This window comes from Kryptolebias marmoratus, linkage group LG10 (genome assembly GCF_001649575.2).
Source record: "Kryptolebias marmoratus isolate JLee-2015 linkage group LG10, ASM164957v2, whole genome shotgun sequence".
Lineage (NCBI taxonomy): Eukaryota > Metazoa > Chordata > Actinopteri > Cyprinodontiformes > Rivulidae > Kryptolebias > Kryptolebias marmoratus.
In genome coordinates, this window is record NC_051439.1 from 6,642,051 (window position 1) to 6,664,238 (window position 22,188).

A 22,188-nucleotide genomic window follows, 5' to 3' on the forward strand; every position below is an offset into this window, starting at 1 on the left:
CCAAAATAAAAAAAATGATTAAAAACAAGCTGACAATGGTCTTTGATGTGGAAAAGTTTTGGATTTTGGTGCAACATGCCTGGTTTAGTACAATTTATAATAACACCAAAGATAAAACAGTTTTACAGGCATAAAATAATATTTTAATACAAACATGATGGCATTCAGTGTTATTAGCTAAACACCTGTAAAAATAGTAAATGGATCAACTGAGGGATGATGCATGTCTCATTTCCTGTCAGGTCTTTACTAGATTTTTCAAATTTATTTCTTATCAAAGACAGTTTTCAGCTGCAGTTCTACTGTTGTCCTCTACTTGTCTATTTTTCCTATTTTTTGTGCACACACAGCACAATATGCTGCGATGGTCAAGTATAACCACAGACCAGAAAAAGTAAGAGAATGCGTAGGAAATAGCCAAAAAATAACTTTAAAAGTCCTTCAGAAATCCCAAAGAAGTATGGATCAAGAAAAGATTACAAGAAAATCTGGTTCTTTGAAAGCAAAGTATAAATAACTGAAAGTAGTTTTCCTTAAAGGAATGCATATCATCGGCCAACTTGCATGCCAACGTTTTAAACAAAGATCTCAAATCATCAGTAGAATGTGCTGGGAGCGACTCTTGGCCACACTGCACCACATTTAGCTCAATATCTGTAGAGCTGGCTGAGTTAAGCCATTTCTGTGTTGGCTTAGGACAATTAACTGTGGTTCATGGGACTGTATCAACCTCCCAGGACGTGGGTGCAAGAGAAAATGCAGCCCCGGTTTTATCAGATAGTTAATGTGGATAGTAGAAAAAGAGCCAATGACATAGTTTCTTCAAGCTGAACTCCAAGGTCAAGGTACATCACTTTCTGATCGCATCATCAGTCTCTTTTTGAATCATATTGGGCTCCACGGAAGAAGACCCAGAAGGCTCCACAACTGACAAAAAAAAAAAAAGCCAGACAGGAATTCACTAAAATGCATGTTGATAAGAATCAAAGTTTCTGGGACTGATGAGACAAAACTGGAGCTTTTTGGCTTCAGTCACATCAGTTGTGGGTGTTTTATTATCATGGATGGTTATCAACACATTTATCTACATCTGTACATCTAATAATTATTTTCTGAGAGTTACATTAAAATTTCTCCCGTTTTGTTAAAGCTACAGACAAACAAACAGACACAGGCAATTACATTACGACCAATCTTTCAAAGGCAGCGAGTGTCATATGTATGACCAGTGCTGTTGCTCCAGACGTTCAGTAATGCTTATATGTATATAATAAAGCAGCACCTCAAGCCACATGATAACATCAACCAACTTTATTCAGATATAAGATGCCTCTGTTTTGTTTTTCATTGAGTTTCAGTCTTGACAATGAGTAAGATATATTTTCCGACATTGTCCTTGATGAGCCTGCTGGGGTTGAGGAGGAAGACAAATCTTTCTTTTCAGTGTCAGAGTGATATTCAGCTGCAGCTGCTCTTCACCACACATCTCCCTCTGACCGCTGGCTTGTTTCAGATCCTACATGTGATCTGGAGCTCAGCGGCATCTGGAAGCACTTCAGCAGACACGCGTGAGCTTTGTGCTCCAACCTGGATTAAAAAAAGGCATTCAGGAGAGGTGGCACAGGACTCAAGGAAAGACAAGGCTCTTTTCTTATTCTTGGCACAAAGGTTCAAATTAGAACTTTTTATGACTTCTAATTGTAATGAATCAAGCACCAGATGCCTTGTACTATATATTTTTGACAGTTTGTAGTGATGAAGACGTAAGCTAGACTAGTAAAAAAAAACACAGCACGGATAGAATAAGCAGTCCTCAGAGCAGAAAGCATCAAATCCATTTTATACATTTCAGTGTTGTGAGCTACTGTAGAGTCTAATGTTTGACATGATATAAACAAAGAGAGAATATTTATACAAGAAACTAGAAAAGACAGTGAAGTACATGAACCAAAACAATGAGATTTAGTAGAACAAATAAAGATTATTGAACATATTTACAATGGAAGCTGGTTTTGTCACGTGATTTTTTTTTAAAGAAAAGGAAAAAAGTAAGCACTCAAAACAAATACACAGGCATCAACAAATAAAGGATGTTTCTCTTATTTTAAAGATCAATTGTGCCCAAATGAGTGGAGGTTTTTTTTTTAAGCTTTACATTCCCATTTTTTGTCCTGGCTTCTTACAAACCAGACTCCCTCTAGGCTTTATGAAGACACTCTTACAAAAGCTTTAATATGTACAGTGTAAATGTTCCAGAGACAAATACTGACATCAGCTGTAAAACAGGCAGTATTTGTATTATCAGAAACATAAAGTCACTTTCTACTTCATGCGCTGGCATTGGTAAATGCCACATCTTACTGCTGTATAAAAAACTTTCATTTACTAGTATAGTTTATTCATTGGTTTAGTCATTCTTCTCTCTATTTTAATTTCTTTTATCAAGATAAACATTTATTTGTTTGATGGTAATTTGCTGTATAGGGTGATGAACTAACTTATTAATTACTGTAGCTCAGGGAGTTTGGTGCCTCTTGGAACCTTTTTTAACTTAGCCAATTATCAGTTTTTATAGCTATTTTAATATTTAGTCCTGTTTATGCTGCCTTATTAAAGTGTATGTATGTATATCTTTGAAAAAAACACCTGTACACTTTCCCAAAGTAAGCACAATGAAGCATGTGGCAGCTGAAGAGGAACCAGGCACTTTTTCTAGTCATCTTTTACAAAAAAAACATCTTAATTCAAACAGGAATTAAAACTTATGTTTAAATTTTAAAAACAAAATATCTATCCAAAATATCCTATCCTCTACAAGGTAGATTTAGTTTCTTACCCTAAGAAACTCTGGGGCCTAAACCACATGTTTTAACTAAAAGGGAAAATAAAAAAGGAGTAATTAATGAAAGAAGAGAAGTTAAGTATCCAATAGTTAAAAGTGCCGGTCATTGCTCTTTTGTGGATTGTTAGTGTTCTATTTATTTGTGATTTATGCTCTGTTTGATGGTAATTTGTAATAAAATCATGAAAATTCTCATGCATTAAATTTCACGGGTTCAACAAAAAAACTTGTATGGTTGTTAGTGGTTAGAACATGTTCATATTCTTTCAGGAGCTGCTAGAAACCAAAACTGAAATAGACCAAAAGCGGAAATAAGATAATGTTACTGAATTGGCTACATCTGAGATGACATGACCAAGAATGTAATAAGGCAGAAATATAGGATTACATGTCTTAAGGTCTGTCTACACTACACTTTATATCGAAAACATGATCCTATCTAAAATGCTAAAGTACCTGTGCCACCTTAACAACACATCAAAATACAGAGAAAGGACATTCCTAGCCTGGTCAAAGAAGTACCCAAAACAATTCTCTTTTTGTATTTTATAATGTTTGATGATATTTACAAATTAGGTACAAAGTCAGATCAGGATAAAGTGAGACAGACAGAGAAAATAAATGGTAGAAAACAGTTCTGTTATTCTGGGTTGTAGGGCACAAAGTTATAGTGGACATAGATTAAAAAAAAAGATAAAAACTTCATATCTTGTGTTTAAATGGATTCACCCAGACAAAAGTTTCAAAATTGCAATCGCATTTTTTAATATAATCTTGTTTTTTAATATAATCTCTGTTTTTCTCATTAAAACCTCTGTATGTGGACAGCAGGTGCTAACACAATTGGAAGTCTCACTTCAGATTTTAAAGTATCTGAACCACTGAACTGGAGAAACACTGGAATGGCCAGTCCCTGTGCAATCTATACTAGCGAGATGAGAATTTGTGGTGCCATTTTGAGAAGATGTACATGTATCAGTGTTAGCATGCTTAGACACTGCCAGAATGGCAAGAGACCATAAATATCAAAATAAAAAACTAAACTCAGCCAAGGAGTCCAATGTTTTGCTATCAGTTGTTATGATTATGGGAGCTAGCACTTTAAAGAATGTGGCATTATGTTTTATCTGTGACTATTATGCCATATTAGCCAATAAATATTTGAAAATGTGACATTTTCAGTTTTTGTCTGTTTTGTCCATTATGTACACATGTTAACAGAAAATATGTTGTTGGCGTATGCATAAATCAAAACATATCTCTGCTAAAGTGACAAATTACACACCATCTTAATACTTAAATTTATACCTTTGAAAAATCGAAGCTATGCCATAAAATACTCAAAACCACACACACATATACACGTAAATAATGTAAATACATGCAAATAGCTTTTTCTGCTACTGACTTTTGTTTGGTGTTGCTTATTAGATTGGATGATTGAACTCTAAGGAAACAAGACATATTAGCAATTTAACAGTTTATATATTTAACAAACAGGGCCCTCAGCAGCATGTGGAAGAACCCTACACAGCCATAACAGCCTGGCACTTCCTCCTCATGCTGCTCACCAGCTTGGTGACACCCTGCTGTGGGATGGCATCTCATTCTTCAACCAGCATTTTTCTTAAGTCAGCCAGTGTGGTTATATCATTGTTCACTCTGCAGTGAACCGCACACCAAAGCTAATCCTACAGGTGTTCAATGGGATGGAGGTCAGGACTGCAGGCAAATCATTACTTATTTTTTTGCTTGTTACCCTATTGGTACAGCAATCAGCATAGTATTTTCCATGTCTTCTCCACACTTTGAGCCTGTGATCCAACCGCCATGGACAGAATCTGGACTCATCATTGAACATATTGTTCCTCCACATATTCAGGTTCCAGTGCACATAAACAGGCTTGGCAGTGAATGGCAGGCCTCTTGGAGGGCTTATACAATCTGACATTGGCTGTGTATAGTCTTTTTCGCTTTGTCTGGTTAGAAAAACCTTGACTGCAAATCTGTAGAAGACTGCCCACTTTTCCTAAGCGCTGACAGGGTGGGGACACCCACTTCTAGGTCTTTCTCTGACATAGCATTTCTTTCTTTCTTTCTTTCTGTCTTTATTGTTTATTTTAGTGTGGACAAGTGTTAAGTATAAACAAATACTGAACACTATAACATTTACAGCTTTAGCTAGTTTGCAATGCACGTCCTGTTATATGGAACCTGTTAGATGGTACTAGGGATCACTCCAAATAATGCTGAAACTTGGTTTTGTAGAACAACATCTTGATGTTGCCCAATGGCACAGGCCCTATCCAGCTCAGTCAAATGAGGCTTGCTTGGAGCAGATACCAACTGACCGCTGTATTAGCATTTTTCTTCTTCTTCTCCTTGTGGAGTTTATTGGCGGCTGGCAAAAAAACTGAAGGTGTGCATTACCACTTAGCTGCAGGGTTCATGCTCACAGGTGCTAATAATCAAGCACCAATCAGAGACCTGATTGTCAGCACCTGGGGCACCAGAGGCTCAAAACAAGAGTCAAAAGCAGAATAAGCTGGCAAAGAAGATTTGGAAAGTTTTTCATGGGGGCAGTCCATATACTCAACTCTGCTGCTCAATCCACAAATGAATTTTCCTTACAAATGTGGCACCATTGAAGGTAAAAAAAAAAATACAGGCTTTCTGAAGATTTATTGCCAAGAAGTAATATTGTTACAGAAAAGACATAATTGGCCAAACATACATTTCCTTCATTTTTGTGCTATGTTTATACACACAATATATATTTACTGACTGAATTTATTTTATGGCTATCTTTTCAGATTGGAAAACAGCTTGAATGTGCTGTTTATGAACTTGCAAAACTAAAACTAAATCAAGTTTAAAGTATGTAAACATTTTATTAAAATTGTAATTGCCATTTTACTAAAAAATAAGTGATTTATTATTTTTTGCTATATAGCTGACTCTAAGTGTCTATCCTCTTTTCAAGTTATTAGACTAGTGAAATTAACTCCAGACTCTGGTAGCAAAGCTCTAGTTAGACTAACATGTTAAGTACTTAATTGCTGAAAGTGCAGTTCTGTTCCGGGCTGGTTAGATTACAGCACTTGGTCATTTTATCACAGTTATGGTAGTGAGCTGGGTCAGTGTTTTGCCTCTGAAAATGCTGACCAGGTTTGTTGTGAGGATCGTTACAGAAACTCTTGTCTTTTGTTTTCATATCATGGATGATATATATTTATTTAAGTAAAATGAGGCTATTTCTATGTCTTTTGTTGACTGATGACGCAGCATTCACAAGATGTTAACAATGTGTGGCTTTCACACGTATCAGTACAGAGTGATACATGTCACTCCTCACAAGATGGCTGACAAAAATCCCGCCTAGCACTGGTGTGTTTCATTCCAGTGTGTCTCTGTTTCATTGACCTGACCCTTTATTCCCTCAAACACAAATCTAGGCAGATTTAATATTAAATATTTTTACTGCCACATGTTTTTCCTGCTTAGTTCAACAATGTGAAGATAGTTACCACAATGTTTATGTATGAACCACTAGTTCTGAGTTTGTAACTGTACCTTTATTAAATTAGATGAATTCCTTCTTAGTAATTCTTATTTCCCTTTTGCTATAAAAAGTTGTTTATCACACTAATCTTATTTGTGATTCATATTTTTTGTTAACATAATTTAAAAAAAAATAAGCATTCTGTGCAGACAACTTAACTTTTGCATAAATTTTGGGTGGCACCAAAGTACCTTATAGGAAGAATAATAGTTTTTTTGTTGTTGTTGTTCTAACAAATTAGACTTCACCTTTTTATTCTAATATGTGCTCCTCAAACCTGGTATGAATGTGAAACTGTGAAAGCTCTGTTTTTTTATTTTGTCACTCTGCTGCTGCAGTATTTCTAACAGGGGGCGTGTCTCTTTAAAATATATAATACCCAGCATACTGTCTGTGTGAGTTACATGAACACAACACAAATCAAAACAGCAGACTGAACAAACAGGTTATATACAAATACAAATACATGCTTCTCCAGTGGTGAGCCGTAACAAATCTATTGTCGTTCCTACCTACAAGTTTTCAGTCACTTCAAGAAGAAAAAACATGTAAAATCAAGTAAAATGTCAAACAAAGAAAGGGAAAAGTGCAAATATTTTGGCGCTGCTTTTCATTTTTTGAACTCAGATTTTTTGTTTATTGTTCTGTTCTATCCCACTCTTCTTTTTTTGTCAGAAGTCAAACAAATGACTTCCCTCGGTGCTCTCTGCTTTTGTCTCAGCCTCTGGATCCTTCTCTTCTCACACCAGACGCCCTACTGGGACAGAAAGACAAGGGAGGACAACAAAAAACCAATTAGCATCAAAAATGAGTGTACAGACAGGTTATCACACACATTTTGCATAAGAAGACAATGTGCATGTTGAAGCAGGTGTTTTTGTTCAGCAGAAAATCAGAACTAAGTAGTGTATTTTATTTCATTAAAGCAGTCCCTTTCGCTGATTGAACATGTGACTTGTTAGAAAGCATCACAAGCACACAGTTTGTACATATGCTTGCATTATGTTAATATCAAGCATCAAGAAGTCTCTGAAGTCCAGTTTTGTGTTGCCGTCAAGCCACAACTGCCCGGATCATCATTCATCAGTCTGATGAGTGAGTGGGTGAGTGGGGGAGGTGGGGTTGAAAAAAGAAAAGAAGAGAGAAAATCAGAGAAAGAAGGAAAGCCCTGGAAGAAAAAGGAGATGAGTAAAGAGCTTAGATTGCTTGCAGATGGTTGTCAAAGCAAAACAGAGGTCCTTCTGAGTCCTGTTAGAGCTCACAGCTTGTGTGTGTGAAGGCGTGTGCATGTGTCTGGGTGTGCATGTGGGTTCACACCATCTTCTACACACTGTGTGTTTGAGTTTTATTTGCATATGAGATTGCAATTTAAATACATATACATACTGTATGTCTCTACCTTTTTTTATGTTGTTTGTGCAAAGACTGTAGACCTAATAGTCCACATGATGTAATGCATGTGTGTGTGTGTGTGTGTGTGTAGGAGAGATTGATTGCAGCTTGTGGGGGTAGGAATGTAGAGGTGTGCTCCTTGTCCATACTAGTCATGATCAGCAATGAATCAAAATCCAGCTGATTTTACTCTTGAAGCTTCTGTGGACTCATGAAGTATTTCCTGCTAAGTTTTCTGCCCAGACTTAAATGCATCCCAATCCATCCACAACCCAATAAATCTGCGGTTGCCCTGCATGGGAGTAGGTCTGTGGTGCATGTTTTATGCTGCATGAGCAAAATAAAACATTGGGGCCACTTGTTCTAGATGTATTTTGATCCAGATGACAACAATTTGCCTCAGTAACTTTGATGGCATAAACGGATAGTCAGGTCAATTTTAAAGTAATGTTCATCAGTCACAGAGCAAAGAGTATAAAGAAAGAAGCAGACGTTTTTGTCCAGGGCAGGCTAAGAACTAGCCAAGTGAGTGCCAGCTTTTGTAATTTTTCAGGTTTATAAAGCAGCTCTTTTTCAAAAGCAAGATACCGGTGTGAAAGAATGCTACATTAGCTAATATTAAACCTCTACACTTTTGCTTGACATGGTTTGTTCAGTTTGTTGTTGTTTTCTCAACTGAACAATGTCCGTATTACTAATTAAATGTATGCGCATATGTGGGTCATGTACGTGCCAATGATGCCAAAGCTGATGAATGTATCAGTCCGCTGGAAGTTGAGTAAACTTTTGAGCAGTTCTCTTCTTATTTCTTGGAAGTACAACGGCAACAAGTTTTAACCTCCTCAAGTCTGAGCTACAGTAAACCAACAAACAGTCTTCATATTGGTGGCATTGAACTTTAAGAACTGAGACACAAGAGTACTGTCTTCCGTCCAAGGTTTTGAGCCAGCTATAAAGATTTAGTTGATCTGAGGGACAATTCAGGCACAAAGTACCAAAACTACAGTAAAAAACACAAGACTGGAGATGGACTGAAGCTTTCCGAAGCAGATGTGATAACCAAGGAGGTCTGCATCGAACTACCATCAAGGATCCTCACCCATCCTGGGGATTTCCAGGATGTGCCAAGGACAACGATCACCAACAGGGACCACATGGACTACATTAAACAGTGGAAAGATTCCTTTAAATGGTCAGGTTTCTCCATTTATTTATTCATTGTTTTTTCTTTTTGTTTGTTTGTTTATTTTTTTGTTACATATTTTGGTGGCCTTCCCTTCTCTCATCCCATTTTAATAGTTTCAGAGTAATTACTTCATATTTTTGTCAGGATTCCAGTCTGTTCCAGTCTTCCCCTTCCCTTCTTGAGTTACAAGTTTTCCTTCAACAAAGCTGCGCTGATCAGTCATGGCTGTGACTGATCTGGACTGATTGCCACCACTACTTAAGGCTGAGCTGAACCACTATCCTCATTGGACTGTTAACTTCACTTTGTGATAGTTCATGTTCAGCCTCCTGGGTAATCTCTGTGATTTACTTGTTGCCTTTAAATTTATGTGAACTTACCTGTGCTCTGAGTGTCCCTCTTTTATCTTCTGAGCTCCATAAACCATTACAAAGAAATATACCACTAGTAGATAAAGAAAGTTCACTCTCCTTCAATTGTAGTCTTTTTCATATAAGAACATAAAATGATCTGGTCATTATCAGGTTTTAAACTTATTTAAATCTGATCTCGAATGAACAAACAGATTCCACCATGTTGTTATTTATGAAACTCAAACAAAGCCAAAATGTTAAAGCTGTGAGTGAAAAACTGGTTGATCAAAGCGGCTGATCAAATGTACTGGTTACCAATGGGACAAAAAGCAGGAGGTTTTGTTGCTCTGGAGCATACAGGTGTGTGTTAACACAACACCAAGTCAGAAGGACCTTAAAAAAATTAACAGTTTCTGCCTATCAATCAGGGAAGGGTGAATGGCCATTTCCAAATTATTTGAAGTCCATCATTCTACAGATAAAAAGATTATGTACAAAACATTTAGGACAGCTGTCAAATTTCCAGGGAGTGGATGTTCCAGCAAATTCACCCTGTGGTCAGACCATGCAGTGCTCAAAAAATGAGCTCCATTTCAGACTCTACAGTCCTCAGTTAGCAGGTTAAAGGTTATGAATGGACAATTAGAAAAAGACTGAACAAGTATGGCTTGTTTGGAAAGCTTTATCTGTAATTTTTAAAAAGGTCTTAGATGAACTATGTTTTATCAGCCAAGCACTGTTTCAAGCTGTGATGTGATAGTAATTATTGTACAGGGGGAAAAAAATCATCCTTTTCCCTTCAGCAGCGGTAAAAATACATGTGTTTGTGTCATCAGTGACCATCCTACATTCACTGTGCTTCGCACCCTTGATGATCTCCACTGAGGTTGGAGCTTACGGTATCTGGTCGACTGAGAAGGATACAGCCCAGAGGAACATTCCTCCACCAGGTGGTGTCCGTTAAGGACAGGGTTATAGTCAGGGTTCTCAGATTGTCCAGAGTTTTTCTTCCCTTTCCTTTTTGAAGTGGAGAGTAAGATTAGGGGCACAGTCTGCAATGAGCGCCATGCCCCCTTTACAATCTACCTCCACTGAGGCTCTTTCTCTTGATTGCCTCCTCACTACTTAAGGCATCACTGAGACATTACTCTTGGTTGTTCCCTTAATCATTGCATGGTGATGTATAACTCCAGCTCTCCTGTGATTCTTTTTGCAAATCCTACTCTGTGAATGTTTTCATAGAAAACTGAACTTACTGTTTTGTTTCCCTGTGCTCCTCCTATCGCCTCCTTGTTGTGAAGTAACTATGGACTCTCTCCCATTGATCTGGAAATCCTTCTTCAGCAAAATCTCAACTTACCCACAGATCGATTACCTGTCTGTTCTCCCACACTGCTTATACATCTCGCTGTACGCCACTCCTCTGTCTGACCTGGATTTCGGAACCTGTTTCCTCTGACAACCTGCAAAAGAAACTGTAAAAAACCAATAATCCTGTATATTTTGACATTCACAATCATACTCACCTGAAAAACATACTATACTTCTTTTTAAGACGGCCCTATTTGAAGACCAGACTCCACTTCCGATCAACTTCAGAATAAAACTGTTAAACAATCTCTGTGTGTCTGTCTCTGCTACCAGTCTTGTTAAAATTATTTTTATTAAAAAAATCATAACATTCACACCTTAAACATGTGACCAAAATATCTCACATGTCAGCCTCATAAGAAAGCATTCAACAAGTGTCAACGACCCAAACGACTCACAGGATGAAGGGGTGGGTCAGAGACTCATGTAACCTAACGGCCCTAATATTGTGATCATTATAAGAATGACTTATATAGTGGCCTAGATTTTAAAGACGTTTTAATAACAATTACTAAATTCAACAAAGGATGTGCATGCTACAAAAAAAATGTACTTCATAAACAAAATAAACAAAAGCCCTTTTCTTATGTTTGTAATATAAAAAAACAGTAAATTGTAAAATAAATTAGTTTTGTGAGGTCGAAGTATGACTGTAATGTCTTTAACATATGTTGTTGTCATAGATGTGAGTTCTCTCTAATTTGTTTTTTTTTCCTTATGGATCAGATTTGACAAGCAAAAATGGACTTACTTGTTTCACAACAGGTTTATTTTATGTTTATGTTGCTTGTGGTTAACTTGTGAATGTGTGAAGTTTCAAATATTCTTCAGGTAGTGGATGACATTTCAGATGGTGTAACAAATTTGTGGTAGCGCATAAGGTGTATGATAACCTCTTTTTGCTCAATGTAGTTCTTTCATCAGACAATAAATCCAATACTGTTTTTCATCAGTAACATTCATCTATTCTTTAATTACAATTTTTTGAACACTTGCTAGCTCTTTGCTTTTACTTTCCCAATGCTCTCTTCTCTCTCTTCTGATACCAAAGTGGTGTGTTTACAGGAGAGTTTTCTGAATGAGCAGGGAGTGAAGCCTTAGGAAGGAGTGTGAGAAACTAAACCCCCTCAGTGAATTAGATCTAGACATCCTGAATCATTGCCCTGATAATTTATAATCGGTGGCTGCAATTTAAGATCTTTCACAAAACAGTTTTACAATATGGCTTCAAAGATAAGCCCCTCTTTAAAGGTATAATCTGACTCATTCATTTGCTGCCATTCATAAATCACCAGTCGAGGGGGATACATCTTGTGATGATGTAAGTCTTCACCTAAATTAAGCTAGAATCAAGGAACCATAAGAGGCATGGAGTGTAACTCAGCAGGGTTGACATGGAGCACTATGCATAAAATGTGTCTCGTTCTAAATGTCATGGCCGATTGGTCACACAGACCATCTGTCATCATTACATCACACCATCAAGTGATGACGACAGCTACCCTTTCACTGTTATAGCTTTGTCACTACCTTGTTTGGCAGTTCAAAGGTGTGACAGCACCAAATTAACTTGAACTTCCCCTTGGTCTTTTCATAAATCTTCCTAAGACTGCAAGAAGGTGTCTTTACATGTTCTCCCCGTTCACATGTGGGTTTTTCTCCAGATACACAGACCAAAAACATGCATGTTAGGTTAATTGGTAACTCTAAATTGTCCCTTGGTATGAGTGAGAGTGAATGGTGGTTTATCTTGTTAGTCTCTATGTGTCTATGTGTCTTGTTAGTCTCTTGATGGACTGGAGACCTGTCCAGAGTGTCTCTCGCCTCTCACACAGAGACTGCTGGAGATAGGCACCAGCTCCTCCATGACCCAGAAAAGGAAAAAGTGGGTAAAGAAGATGGATGGATGGATGGATGGATGGATAGCAACACACTACAGAGCTAAAGCCTTTGATTGATGAAAGCACATTAGTTTGCCTTACTGAATAAATTTGGCCCTTGCCTTGTCCCAAGCATGCTACTTGATACTGAGCTGCCTGCAAAAAGAGAAAAACAAAAAATTATTACATTTTTAAGAGGTATACAACTTAGTTTTAAAGTTTCAGTATATATTGTTTTTAATTTTGTGATTCCTATGCAAACACAGTAACAAAGAACATAATTACTAACTTCTCCTGACTGTTTGAAGTGTAGGATTCACCTGGCACTAGCTAATTAGGTTAGAGCATTTCTTGATCTCTGTCAGGATCAATATGAACAGTTTATCTGATTCAGGACGCGTTTAGGATGCACTCATGCATCAGTCTAAATCTGTATTTGTGAGAGCAACATGAAGCAGTGAACCTTGTCTGTATCTATTTTTTAGAAGTGGGAAATAAAACCTATTTTTAGAAGCACTGCATAGTAGGCATGGAAGATTCTGAATCAATTTCAAAAGTCAAAAATTGAATCTGTTGTTAATAATCTGTGCTGCCACTTTAAAAGAACTAGCAGTTGCTGCAGTACCATTTGTCTTAGCAGAGTAAATATTGTATCTCACTGGGCAGCGACTTGGAGACTAGTTGGCAGCTCAAAATTGTGAGGTAAGCAGTCAAACTTTTTCATTGGAGTCTCACTGAAATCCGAGTGCTTGCAACTAAACAACCAGCAAACCATGCCACCACATTTTGAACAACCAGTTTTTTTTAAATCATGGTTTATATAACTGTATTCTAGGAACACAAGTTATTTTGTTGCCCACTGCAGCCCTCATCATACCCACCTCGAAAACCACCCCCACATTTGCGATTTAATCTACTGCAGTACACTTAAAATGAAGATAGGCAGACTTGGATCAGTTTTTCAATTATTTTTTTAACGTGAGTGTTTTTAGAGCTGAACATGCTTTCTATCAAAGGAGAGCTCTTGTGCATGCACGCTTGAGATGGATTGGAGATCCCTGTTACAAACTATGGATGGTTAAAAATGCCTGTGACAACAACAAAATTAAAGTGTCAAGATTGCAATCCCCTGAAACTCAAGCAAGCACATTTAGAACTCCCACAAATGTTTCAAGAGATTTTGGACACAATGTCATTCGCCAACAAGTCGCAGACCACTGAGATATTGGCTTTACTGTAGTTTCCTGTAGTTGAAACATCTTGCAGTAAAGAAGTGCCTTTTCACAACTTTTCTTTGCTGAATTCTGAAGAATATATGTCCATAAAGGTGGTATCTCACTGGGCTGCGACTAGTTGGTGAAGGGAACTCACAAACGAGTTTACTGAATATCTTGCAACATTTGTAGTGGTTCTCAATTGACCCGAAGGCCACAGGAGAATTAAAGATGTTTCAAAAGGAATCTGAATTTAAATATTGTTTTACATCATTTATTCTAGGTCTAAAGCCTGATTATTTGTTTAAGGTTAGCTAAGTGTTTAAAGCTTCAGGTAAGCTAAAGTTAATAACATTCTGGTTATCTCATATTCTCCCAATCTATTGTAAGTTCAGTTCTTCCCCAGAATATCCTTCTTACCTTCTTTGCTGACACCAAGGCAGCCTTTCAACTCTTGGAGGGAAATGGCTCGATCCCTATTCAGGTCACAGTAGTCAATGAACTTGCGAGCACATTTTTTAGGTTTGGCTTTCTTCTTCAAGTACTTTTTGAAAGGTTTTAGCTCTTTCTTGTTGATGTCATGGCTACCGTTGTTATCCAGCTGGGCAAAGTACCAGTGGACCACTCTTTCCTCCAGAGTGTGACTGGGGTCAGGCTCAACAAATCTGGTGAAGGTCAGAGGACAGCAAACATGACTCCTCAAAAAATACAGTTTAAAGTAAGCATACTAATTAACAATGATTTGTAACAGTCAGAACCTAATACACACAAGAACATCTTGGAATTGCCATATAATAACACAATAAGGTTGAGAGAAAAAATGTTAAAGCTTCTGTCAGTGCCTTATTATGGTCACCATGGTAACCACACACAAGACTCTGACGGTTAAACGTGAATATTTATGTTACCTGAACGAATTGTGGGAGAAAGAAGAGATTGCTTGCAAATGATTTAAACTTGTTAGTCATTTCAGAAGTTAGTGTGACATCATCAACTATTAATGGGAAAATCTCTAAAAATCCTAAAACCATAAAAAGGTATCAAAATACCAGTTCGGTCATGTAAAGTCCAACTTTCTAGGATTCATTTAAACTTTGAATGATGTTTTTAATGTGACGTATGTTTGGGCTATAAAGCTTCAAAGAAGCTGGGTTTTCTCAAGGGTTTCACCAAAATCCCATTGATATCCATTATTTTTTTCTCATAGTTTTTCATAAATTTTGTCTGTTTTGCGACCTACCTCTACCAAAGGTCATAGCACACTATTCATAATTGAACTGTTTTAGTGCATAATTTGAATGTTTTATTTTCAATGCTGCACAACAAGATACAAGGCACAAAATTTGAACAGGATAGTAATAAGTCTGCTTCGAGGCATTGACACGCTTACAGAGTTTTCAGTCCTTCTGGCAAACTGCCACTAAACATTTGGTTCTCCTATGTATTTAACATTGAAGAAAGTGAATTTTAAAATCTGTGTGCTAAATTTCAGAATAAAGTGTTGTAAAAAAAAAAAACGATATCCTTCAGGTATTTTTGTTTGATTATTTAGACATGTCTTACCTCCCGCCACCAGAGGGAGCTGGTGAGTTTATGGCTTGCACCATGTCTGTGGTGAGGGCATCTAACAAGCTTGTAATGAATTCTGCTTTCTTCCCCTCTGGGCAGCCTGGTACAAATTAAGGACAAAAAAAAGACCAAAATTACCTTCCATCACTAATTTGGGTCATTACAGCACAGTGCAGTGAAGTGATTGTAAAGCCTCAACACCAGTAAATCAGCATGACAGATTTCTAACACAGAGCATTTGTTACTTGCTTAAAGTAATCTCTAAGTTCTTGCCTGGAGCTTTAGGTGAAAAACGATGATCACATTTCTATTGGAGGCTATAGTTTGGTTGTTTGGTAAGACTTGAAACAAACACATGGTGAGAGGAGGTACAGAAGTGTGCAGTGCTTCGACACGGCTTTGTGAAGCAGTATAGACCTGTTAACTTTTATGACACAATTCCAAACGCATGGGTAGCTCCTTTTAAATGCCCAGATGTATGGTTTTAATGGCTTGCCTAACCAGTGCAAATGTTTCCCTCTGTCTGTGTCTCTTATGGGGTAACTTCAAACACATCAGAGTAAACTAATCTTCTCAATCTGTCTTTTTTTTTCTCCAGCCTTTTATATCTTACTCAAACTTTTTTTAGTTTGTCCCCTTTTCTCCTGCTTTGCACATTTGTGGTTTCCTTGTCATCTGCACTGGTCATGCCTTTTTCTCTGCCTTTGTGCCAGCTGAGGGTGTTCTGTATAGGGTGGTCGGCTGCACTGCCAGGTGAATCCAATTAGCATTTTCTACAGGCCTGGATGTGCCTCAATTCAAGTGTTAAATTGGGTTGTTACAAACCATTATAAGCAGCCTATGTGGCAAGGTGTTGAGGATAAGACGTGGTACACGACCTCTGGCAGAACCACACACTGGTCCTCTAAAATTTCCAGACTTCAAAACTTGATAAAGCTGTTCCAAAGTTTGGCGTTTTGAGTGTGAGGAGAAATGCTCCATTATTTCCAGCTGAGACATGCTGCTGTTTAGACTTGGAGGAGAGAAGACTTAGAGCTGTGGGGGTGCATTTTGGGCAGCCAATTTTAGAAAAAAAAGGCTTATTTATGTGTGCATGGCTTGCAAGACTATTTTAGGCGGGACACAATATTTTCTTTTGACCAACTCCACCTGCTATGTTTCCACCTTGGCAGCTGTCTCCACTTTTAAGATTTAATCTACAGGAGTATATTTTAGAATAAAAAATTTTATCATCAATGTTATTTTTAGACCTGGACATGTTTTATATTCGAATAGAGCTCCTGTGCAGGTGACATATTACAGTTCTAGGTTTCATCATGACATAGTAAATGAACCACACAGCCATCTTAGCTGAAAATAATTCAGTCTGTGAGGAACATTTGTTGTTTTTTGTGGCTGCTTTCGCTGAGAAGAAACTCAGATAACCTTTGCTGCTGCTGCTGAGAGGTCATTCTGCTGTGGCTTCTGGCTGCAGCTTTGGTAAATACTGATATTCATTTTTTTTTACTTTTAATAACTCTAATGAATTACAAACAGGAGGTGTGTCAGACTGATGTTTGTTCTGTATCTTATGGTGTTAAGTTGTGTTTTGGAACATGATGCACAATAATGATGTAGCTTATATCATTTTCTTCTTCTTTTCTCTCTTAAAAATAAAATCTAAAAATACTATTCTGTTGAAATTCTTTTCAACTCACTCTAGGTCAGCTTTTAGTGTGATCCAACAGTTTTGTTTTTTTTCATTTGTCATAATGGAGTGTGACTGAATGGCTGTTATTCTGAATTAAATTTTAACCACGATGGTCAGGCATTTAGACTTTATTGCAGTTGACTTTTTTTCTCTCTGACATTCAGTACACAGACTGAATGTCATGGCCTTAACAGAACCAGCTGACTGCCACGTTGCTGAAGAGTTTCGTTCATCCTCTAAAACCTGACTGTATCAGTTATTCATCATAGTAAACATAACGTGATCTTTGTGCGTTTTACTGTTGGGGTGCCTGTTACGTACAGACATAGATCCAGAGCTCTAAAGGTGAATGACAGATGATAGATATCTGACCAGAATGTTCTGTTTTCTCTTGTGTTGCACAGACTGCACTGGTTTAAGTGTGGAGGACGATGTAAGCTGAATTTACGGGAATCATTGCGCTCCACATCTGGATCAGACAGAGCCCCCCCCCATCAGACACCATTCAGATCTTGCATTAGCATCATCCTGGGTGATCTAATCACAGTTGGATAGCTCTAAATACAGGTGTAAACAATTTTAATATGCATTGCAGACGTCTTCACTCATACCACCTTCAGAGCCTCGCTGAGGAACTACCTACTTAACTCATGTAACACCACACAAGCAGCAGTTCTTTTCAATTGAATGTTACTCATAAAAAATGAACACCCACACACACCCACACAAGCACACACATAGGGACACACACCACCCGCAGTGCCTGTGACAGGTAGTATTGACTTTCTACCTATTTTTCATTATATACATACACACACAGATATATATATATATATATATATATATATATATATATCATGCACCAGAGTGACGTTTCAATTGAGCAAAAATGCATCTCAGATTTTGTAGTAAAACTATAGATTTATTTGATTTTAAAAACAGAAAAGATATCAATTTCTTTTGATTTACACCACATTAAAGGTCCTTAAAAGACAAATGAAGATAGACCTCAACTTTTGATGCCACTCCTGACAGAGCTGCTACTCTAACTGATTAAATAAGTGTTTGATGCTGTTTATAAATTGGACTCTTGGGTGTTGTTTTACTCCCCCTGACATAATTTAAGGTGTTTAAATATCAAGTTTTGTTGTTGTGGTTCTGAGAACATCCTTCTATAGTACATAAAAATAACTCACAGCACCCCACAACACCTGCACCTCCTATAAAACACGCCACACATCTGCTGCACAGTCAGGAGTACACTCGACTCTGTAAACTCACCAGATGGGGAATTAAGTAAGAGTTATGGGGCAGTCTTAAACCATAGGGAATAAGTAGGAAAACAAAAGTGAACAAAGACAATGGCAGAGAAAAAGATTACAGTCTTGGGATTAGACATCTTTGTTATCAAAAAGTTCCCCTTTTTCTGCAACAGTTACTCAGTATTCCTACATTTATAAACAGCTAATTAATTGCCATTTGCAGTCTTCACTCAAAACAATTACTCAAAACAATACACACATCTTTCCCACCTTTCCTCAGTTTCATCCCACTACTTAGTGTTTTCTTTCTCATCTTTAGATCAGAATAAAAGATAAAGTAAAATCAAGAAAACTTTTACTATTTCTGCACATGTAAAACTTTCAATTGGTGAGCTTGTGGTGGTTTTAGGAAATCAAACATGAATCTCTGTAGTTCCAAAGACTGTTTTTTATTATTACATGGAATAAAGTTTCTGTAATCCAGAAGTCAAAATGAAATAAAGTGCAGTAAAAAGTAAAGAGAAAACCTGTCAGTGGCCTGTCCAGGAATGGATCTTCTATCTCCGTGATTTGAGATCGTGCATTTTCATCGCACTCTGGGGTCATGTACCTGTTACACAGAAAAAGATAGAAGGTGAAAATAAAGAACATCAAATGAGTTCATCATCCATGTTGACAGTTTTGCTCCGTTACAGAAAATAAAAGTAATCAAAAGGAGCTGGAACTAAAGCTGAACTAAACAGAAGCACCTGATTTTTTCCAGACTCCGAATTGTGCCTGAAAGCAGGAGATGTTATCACTACAAGAAAAAAAACTGTCTGAGAAAACACACGCTCTGTGATCCCTTTTTACAGGATAGAAAACTTTTATTGTCATTCTTGTCATTCAGACTATACATCATACAGTGCAGATTGAAATGAAGTCACTGCAGATGAAGGAAAAAAGCACATCTAGCTGGTAAAAAGAGATGCAGCAAATGGAACAAAAAACAATATGTCCAAAAGAAGAACGATTAGGCGCTGGTTAGGCAGCAGTTGTGTGAAATGTCCAGGATGGAAGCAGATTGCCGGTGATCTTCTCTGTTATCTAACCTTTCTCTGAGGAGATTTACAGACTGTTTTGGAGCAGGAACCTGATCACACAGAGATGAAGCTGGTCAGTATGATCTCTGTGGTTCCTCCCTGCAAGGCCAGGTCATCATCATCCCCAATGAGGCCCACTACTGTTGTGTCATCTGCATATTTTTCAATATGGTTCATGGCGGGCCTTATGTAGAAATCATAGGTCATGAGAGTGAACTCAGAACGCAGCCCTGAGGAGAAGCAGTGCTCAGGTTGATGACACTGGAGATGTTGTTTCTTTCCTGTACAAACTGGCATCTGTTTGTGAGGAAGTCCAGCAGCCGTTAAAGGCTTATGTAAAATCCACAAAACAACATCCATACATAGGTGATCAGGCTGAGATGGAGGGCGGTGGTGATAGCATCCTCTGTGGACTGGTTTGGGTAGTAAGCAAACTGAAACGGGTCAAATGTGGGGGAGAGTTTGGATATTAGAGCAGCAGGCCAGAGCAGCAGCAGAGCAGCTAGACCAGGCTCCACCGGCAGCTACCAGGCCCAGGCTCCATCAGGTTCAGAGTACACCAGGCCCAGGCTACACCGGTGGCCACTGGGCCCAGCTACCAGGCCAAGAACAGTGAACACAGATGGTTCTTCAGGTAGACAGATTGTAGTTATATGCTGGTTGTTGCCACTAGGCACAGCAGCGGAGCTGAGCAGGCTCCAACAACTAATCAGGCCCTGTGAACAAGCCTAGCCCAGGCCACATTATCAGCTACCCAGCTGGAATTTCACCACTAGCCACCAGGCCAAGCTGCCAGGCCCAACCCAGTCTCCTCCATCAATCACCAGGCACACCGATCAGGCTCAGCTCGGGCTCCGTCATCGGACCTGATCTGTTTTATGGTTACTCGGGTTGTAGAAATTCCATTGGATTTCCTTTTGTTTGGACATTTTTTATTATCATGAGACAACATAAGAGCTTTTTATAATGTTTTTATTACCGTTTATATATGATTTTATGTTTATAAAACAACCATGTGTTAGTTATCTTTCTGTTTTTTGTCATCTTCTTATTTTATTACTCCTCCTGATTTCTGGGAAAAGTCATGTCCACCCAGACCCATGCAGCAACTCAGCCCGTCTAAATACTTCCTCACTGTCTAGTGATTTATTCTTTGATGATTATTGTTCCCGCAAGGGTTTGGGATTTCCTTGCATTGATGCTAGAAGCCTATTATCTAAAATGGATTAGATCAGAGTCCGGGTTGAGTGTTCAAAACCAGAATTTGTTTTTGTTTCTGAAACGTGATTGCATAAATCTGTTTCCTATCTTGACTTAAAACTGTCCTGGTACAGTCTTTACTGGCAAGATATGCTGACAAGAGGAGGAGGAGTTGCTATCTTTGCTAAAGATCGTCTTAAGTGCTCTATTGCTTTGGAAAAAATCCATTCCAATGCAATTAGATCTGTTGGTCTTTGCTGTGTAGTGCTTTACAGACGCCTTTGTTGTAAACTGGCACTATAAGAATAAACTTAATTGAACTAAATTTAATTGAATTATTATCACCCACCTCTTGAAGATTTGAAGGTGGATGAAAGGGTTTTTACATCAGAATAATGTGTTTGGTCATGAGTACTCCTCAAACTTTTGCCAATTTGTCTGTCTGTTAACAAAATACCTCATGAGCCAGTGGATAGATTTTGTTGAAACGCTCAGAAAGTAATCAGTGGGTGAACATCTACAACTGAGTAACTTCTGGAGTCAAATCGATTAAAGATGACTGCCACAGCCAACTTGAATCGATGACCGAACCACAGTAAACTAAAAAAGGTTATACCTCTGTCAGTTTTACAAATACAGAACTGGTTATAGCTGAGAGTCAATCCCAACATGTACTCCCAGTGCTGACAGACCATACAACACCACAGGATACGGCACATAACAATCTCTTCAAATATAACACATAATCTTTTTAAAGATTGATCAAAACTGCATAATTTTTCAATCTTAGTTTAAAACTGTGGCATGAAAGGAGGCAGTTGATATTCATTCCTTCAAGGAATGCAATGCCCTTAATTTGTACAGAAGAACTCATTGATGAAGACCAACCTTTCTTTTTATAAACGCTTGCTAAAAAAACAACAACTTGATATTCACATTTCTTTGTTTCAAAACCACAACTAACTGTGGTATGACTCATTTTCTCCTGGCTGGTGTAGCCATGCTTTTTGAATGTAATAAAAATGTGTGAGCATATGTGTCTCATTTGACTTTTTGTTTTTAAACCATCAGCAACTTGTCAGTTCTTTTTTTACCATCTGCATACCCACTCTAAGAGCTAAAATCTCCCTCGTCATTGATGTCCAGAGGAAAGAAACTGCAAAAAGCCTAAAAAGAATACATAATTTTATTTTCATTTTGTATTAAAAAGAAAAAGAAAATGCTTGAATCCACAACTAAAATTGTGCTGTAGTCAAACAAATTATTCATTTACAACATCAACCACCTTTTTGTAGTGGGCTTATCATTATTTCAATATGCGGGGGTTTCCTAGTTTTTTGTTTTTAAAAGTTTAATATTTATGTTCCCCATTCAAATAAAAAAAATGTTTTTGTGACCAAAAATGAAACAAAGGCATCAATATTTGACATATTTTTGCCAGTTACTGAAAGCAGAGTAAACACTTCGAAGTCAGTAGAGAAACTGTTGATAACAAGTTAACCAATACTTACATTATGACTTGAAACTAATGACTTTTTGAAAAGACCTTGAGTTGCAAAAGGCTGGCTCTAAAAGGAGTGCTGTG

General features: G+C 37.7%; 1 protein-coding gene across 6 annotated transcripts in view; it reads right to left on the reverse strand.

The window, feature by feature from the left end:
- Positions 1 to 1,296: 1,296 nt before the first annotated feature.
- smoc1 (SPARC related modular calcium binding 1) overlaps positions 1,297 to 22,188 on the reverse strand; it is a 56,187-nt gene continuing 35,295 nt past the window's right edge. For 4 of the 6 annotated variants that reach the window (XM_017415565.3, XM_017415591.3, XM_017415581.3 and 1 more), the window contains 5 exons: positions 18,849 to 18,931; positions 15,364 to 15,469; positions 14,221 to 14,465; positions 12,689 to 12,742; positions 1,297 to 7,161 (listed from right to left, as the gene is read on the reverse strand). In XM_017415565.3, coding sequence (XP_017271054.1) covers positions 7,145 to 7,161; positions 12,689 to 12,742; positions 14,221 to 14,465; positions 15,364 to 15,469; positions 18,849 to 18,931 — 505 coding nt within the window. In that variant the 3' untranslated portion in view covers positions 1,297 to 7,144. The remainder of the gene's footprint in view (positions 7,162 to 12,688; positions 12,743 to 14,220; positions 14,466 to 15,363; positions 15,470 to 18,848; positions 18,932 to 22,188) is intronic. The other 2 variants (XM_037977826.1, XM_017415572.3) reach the window with 2 other exon arrangements.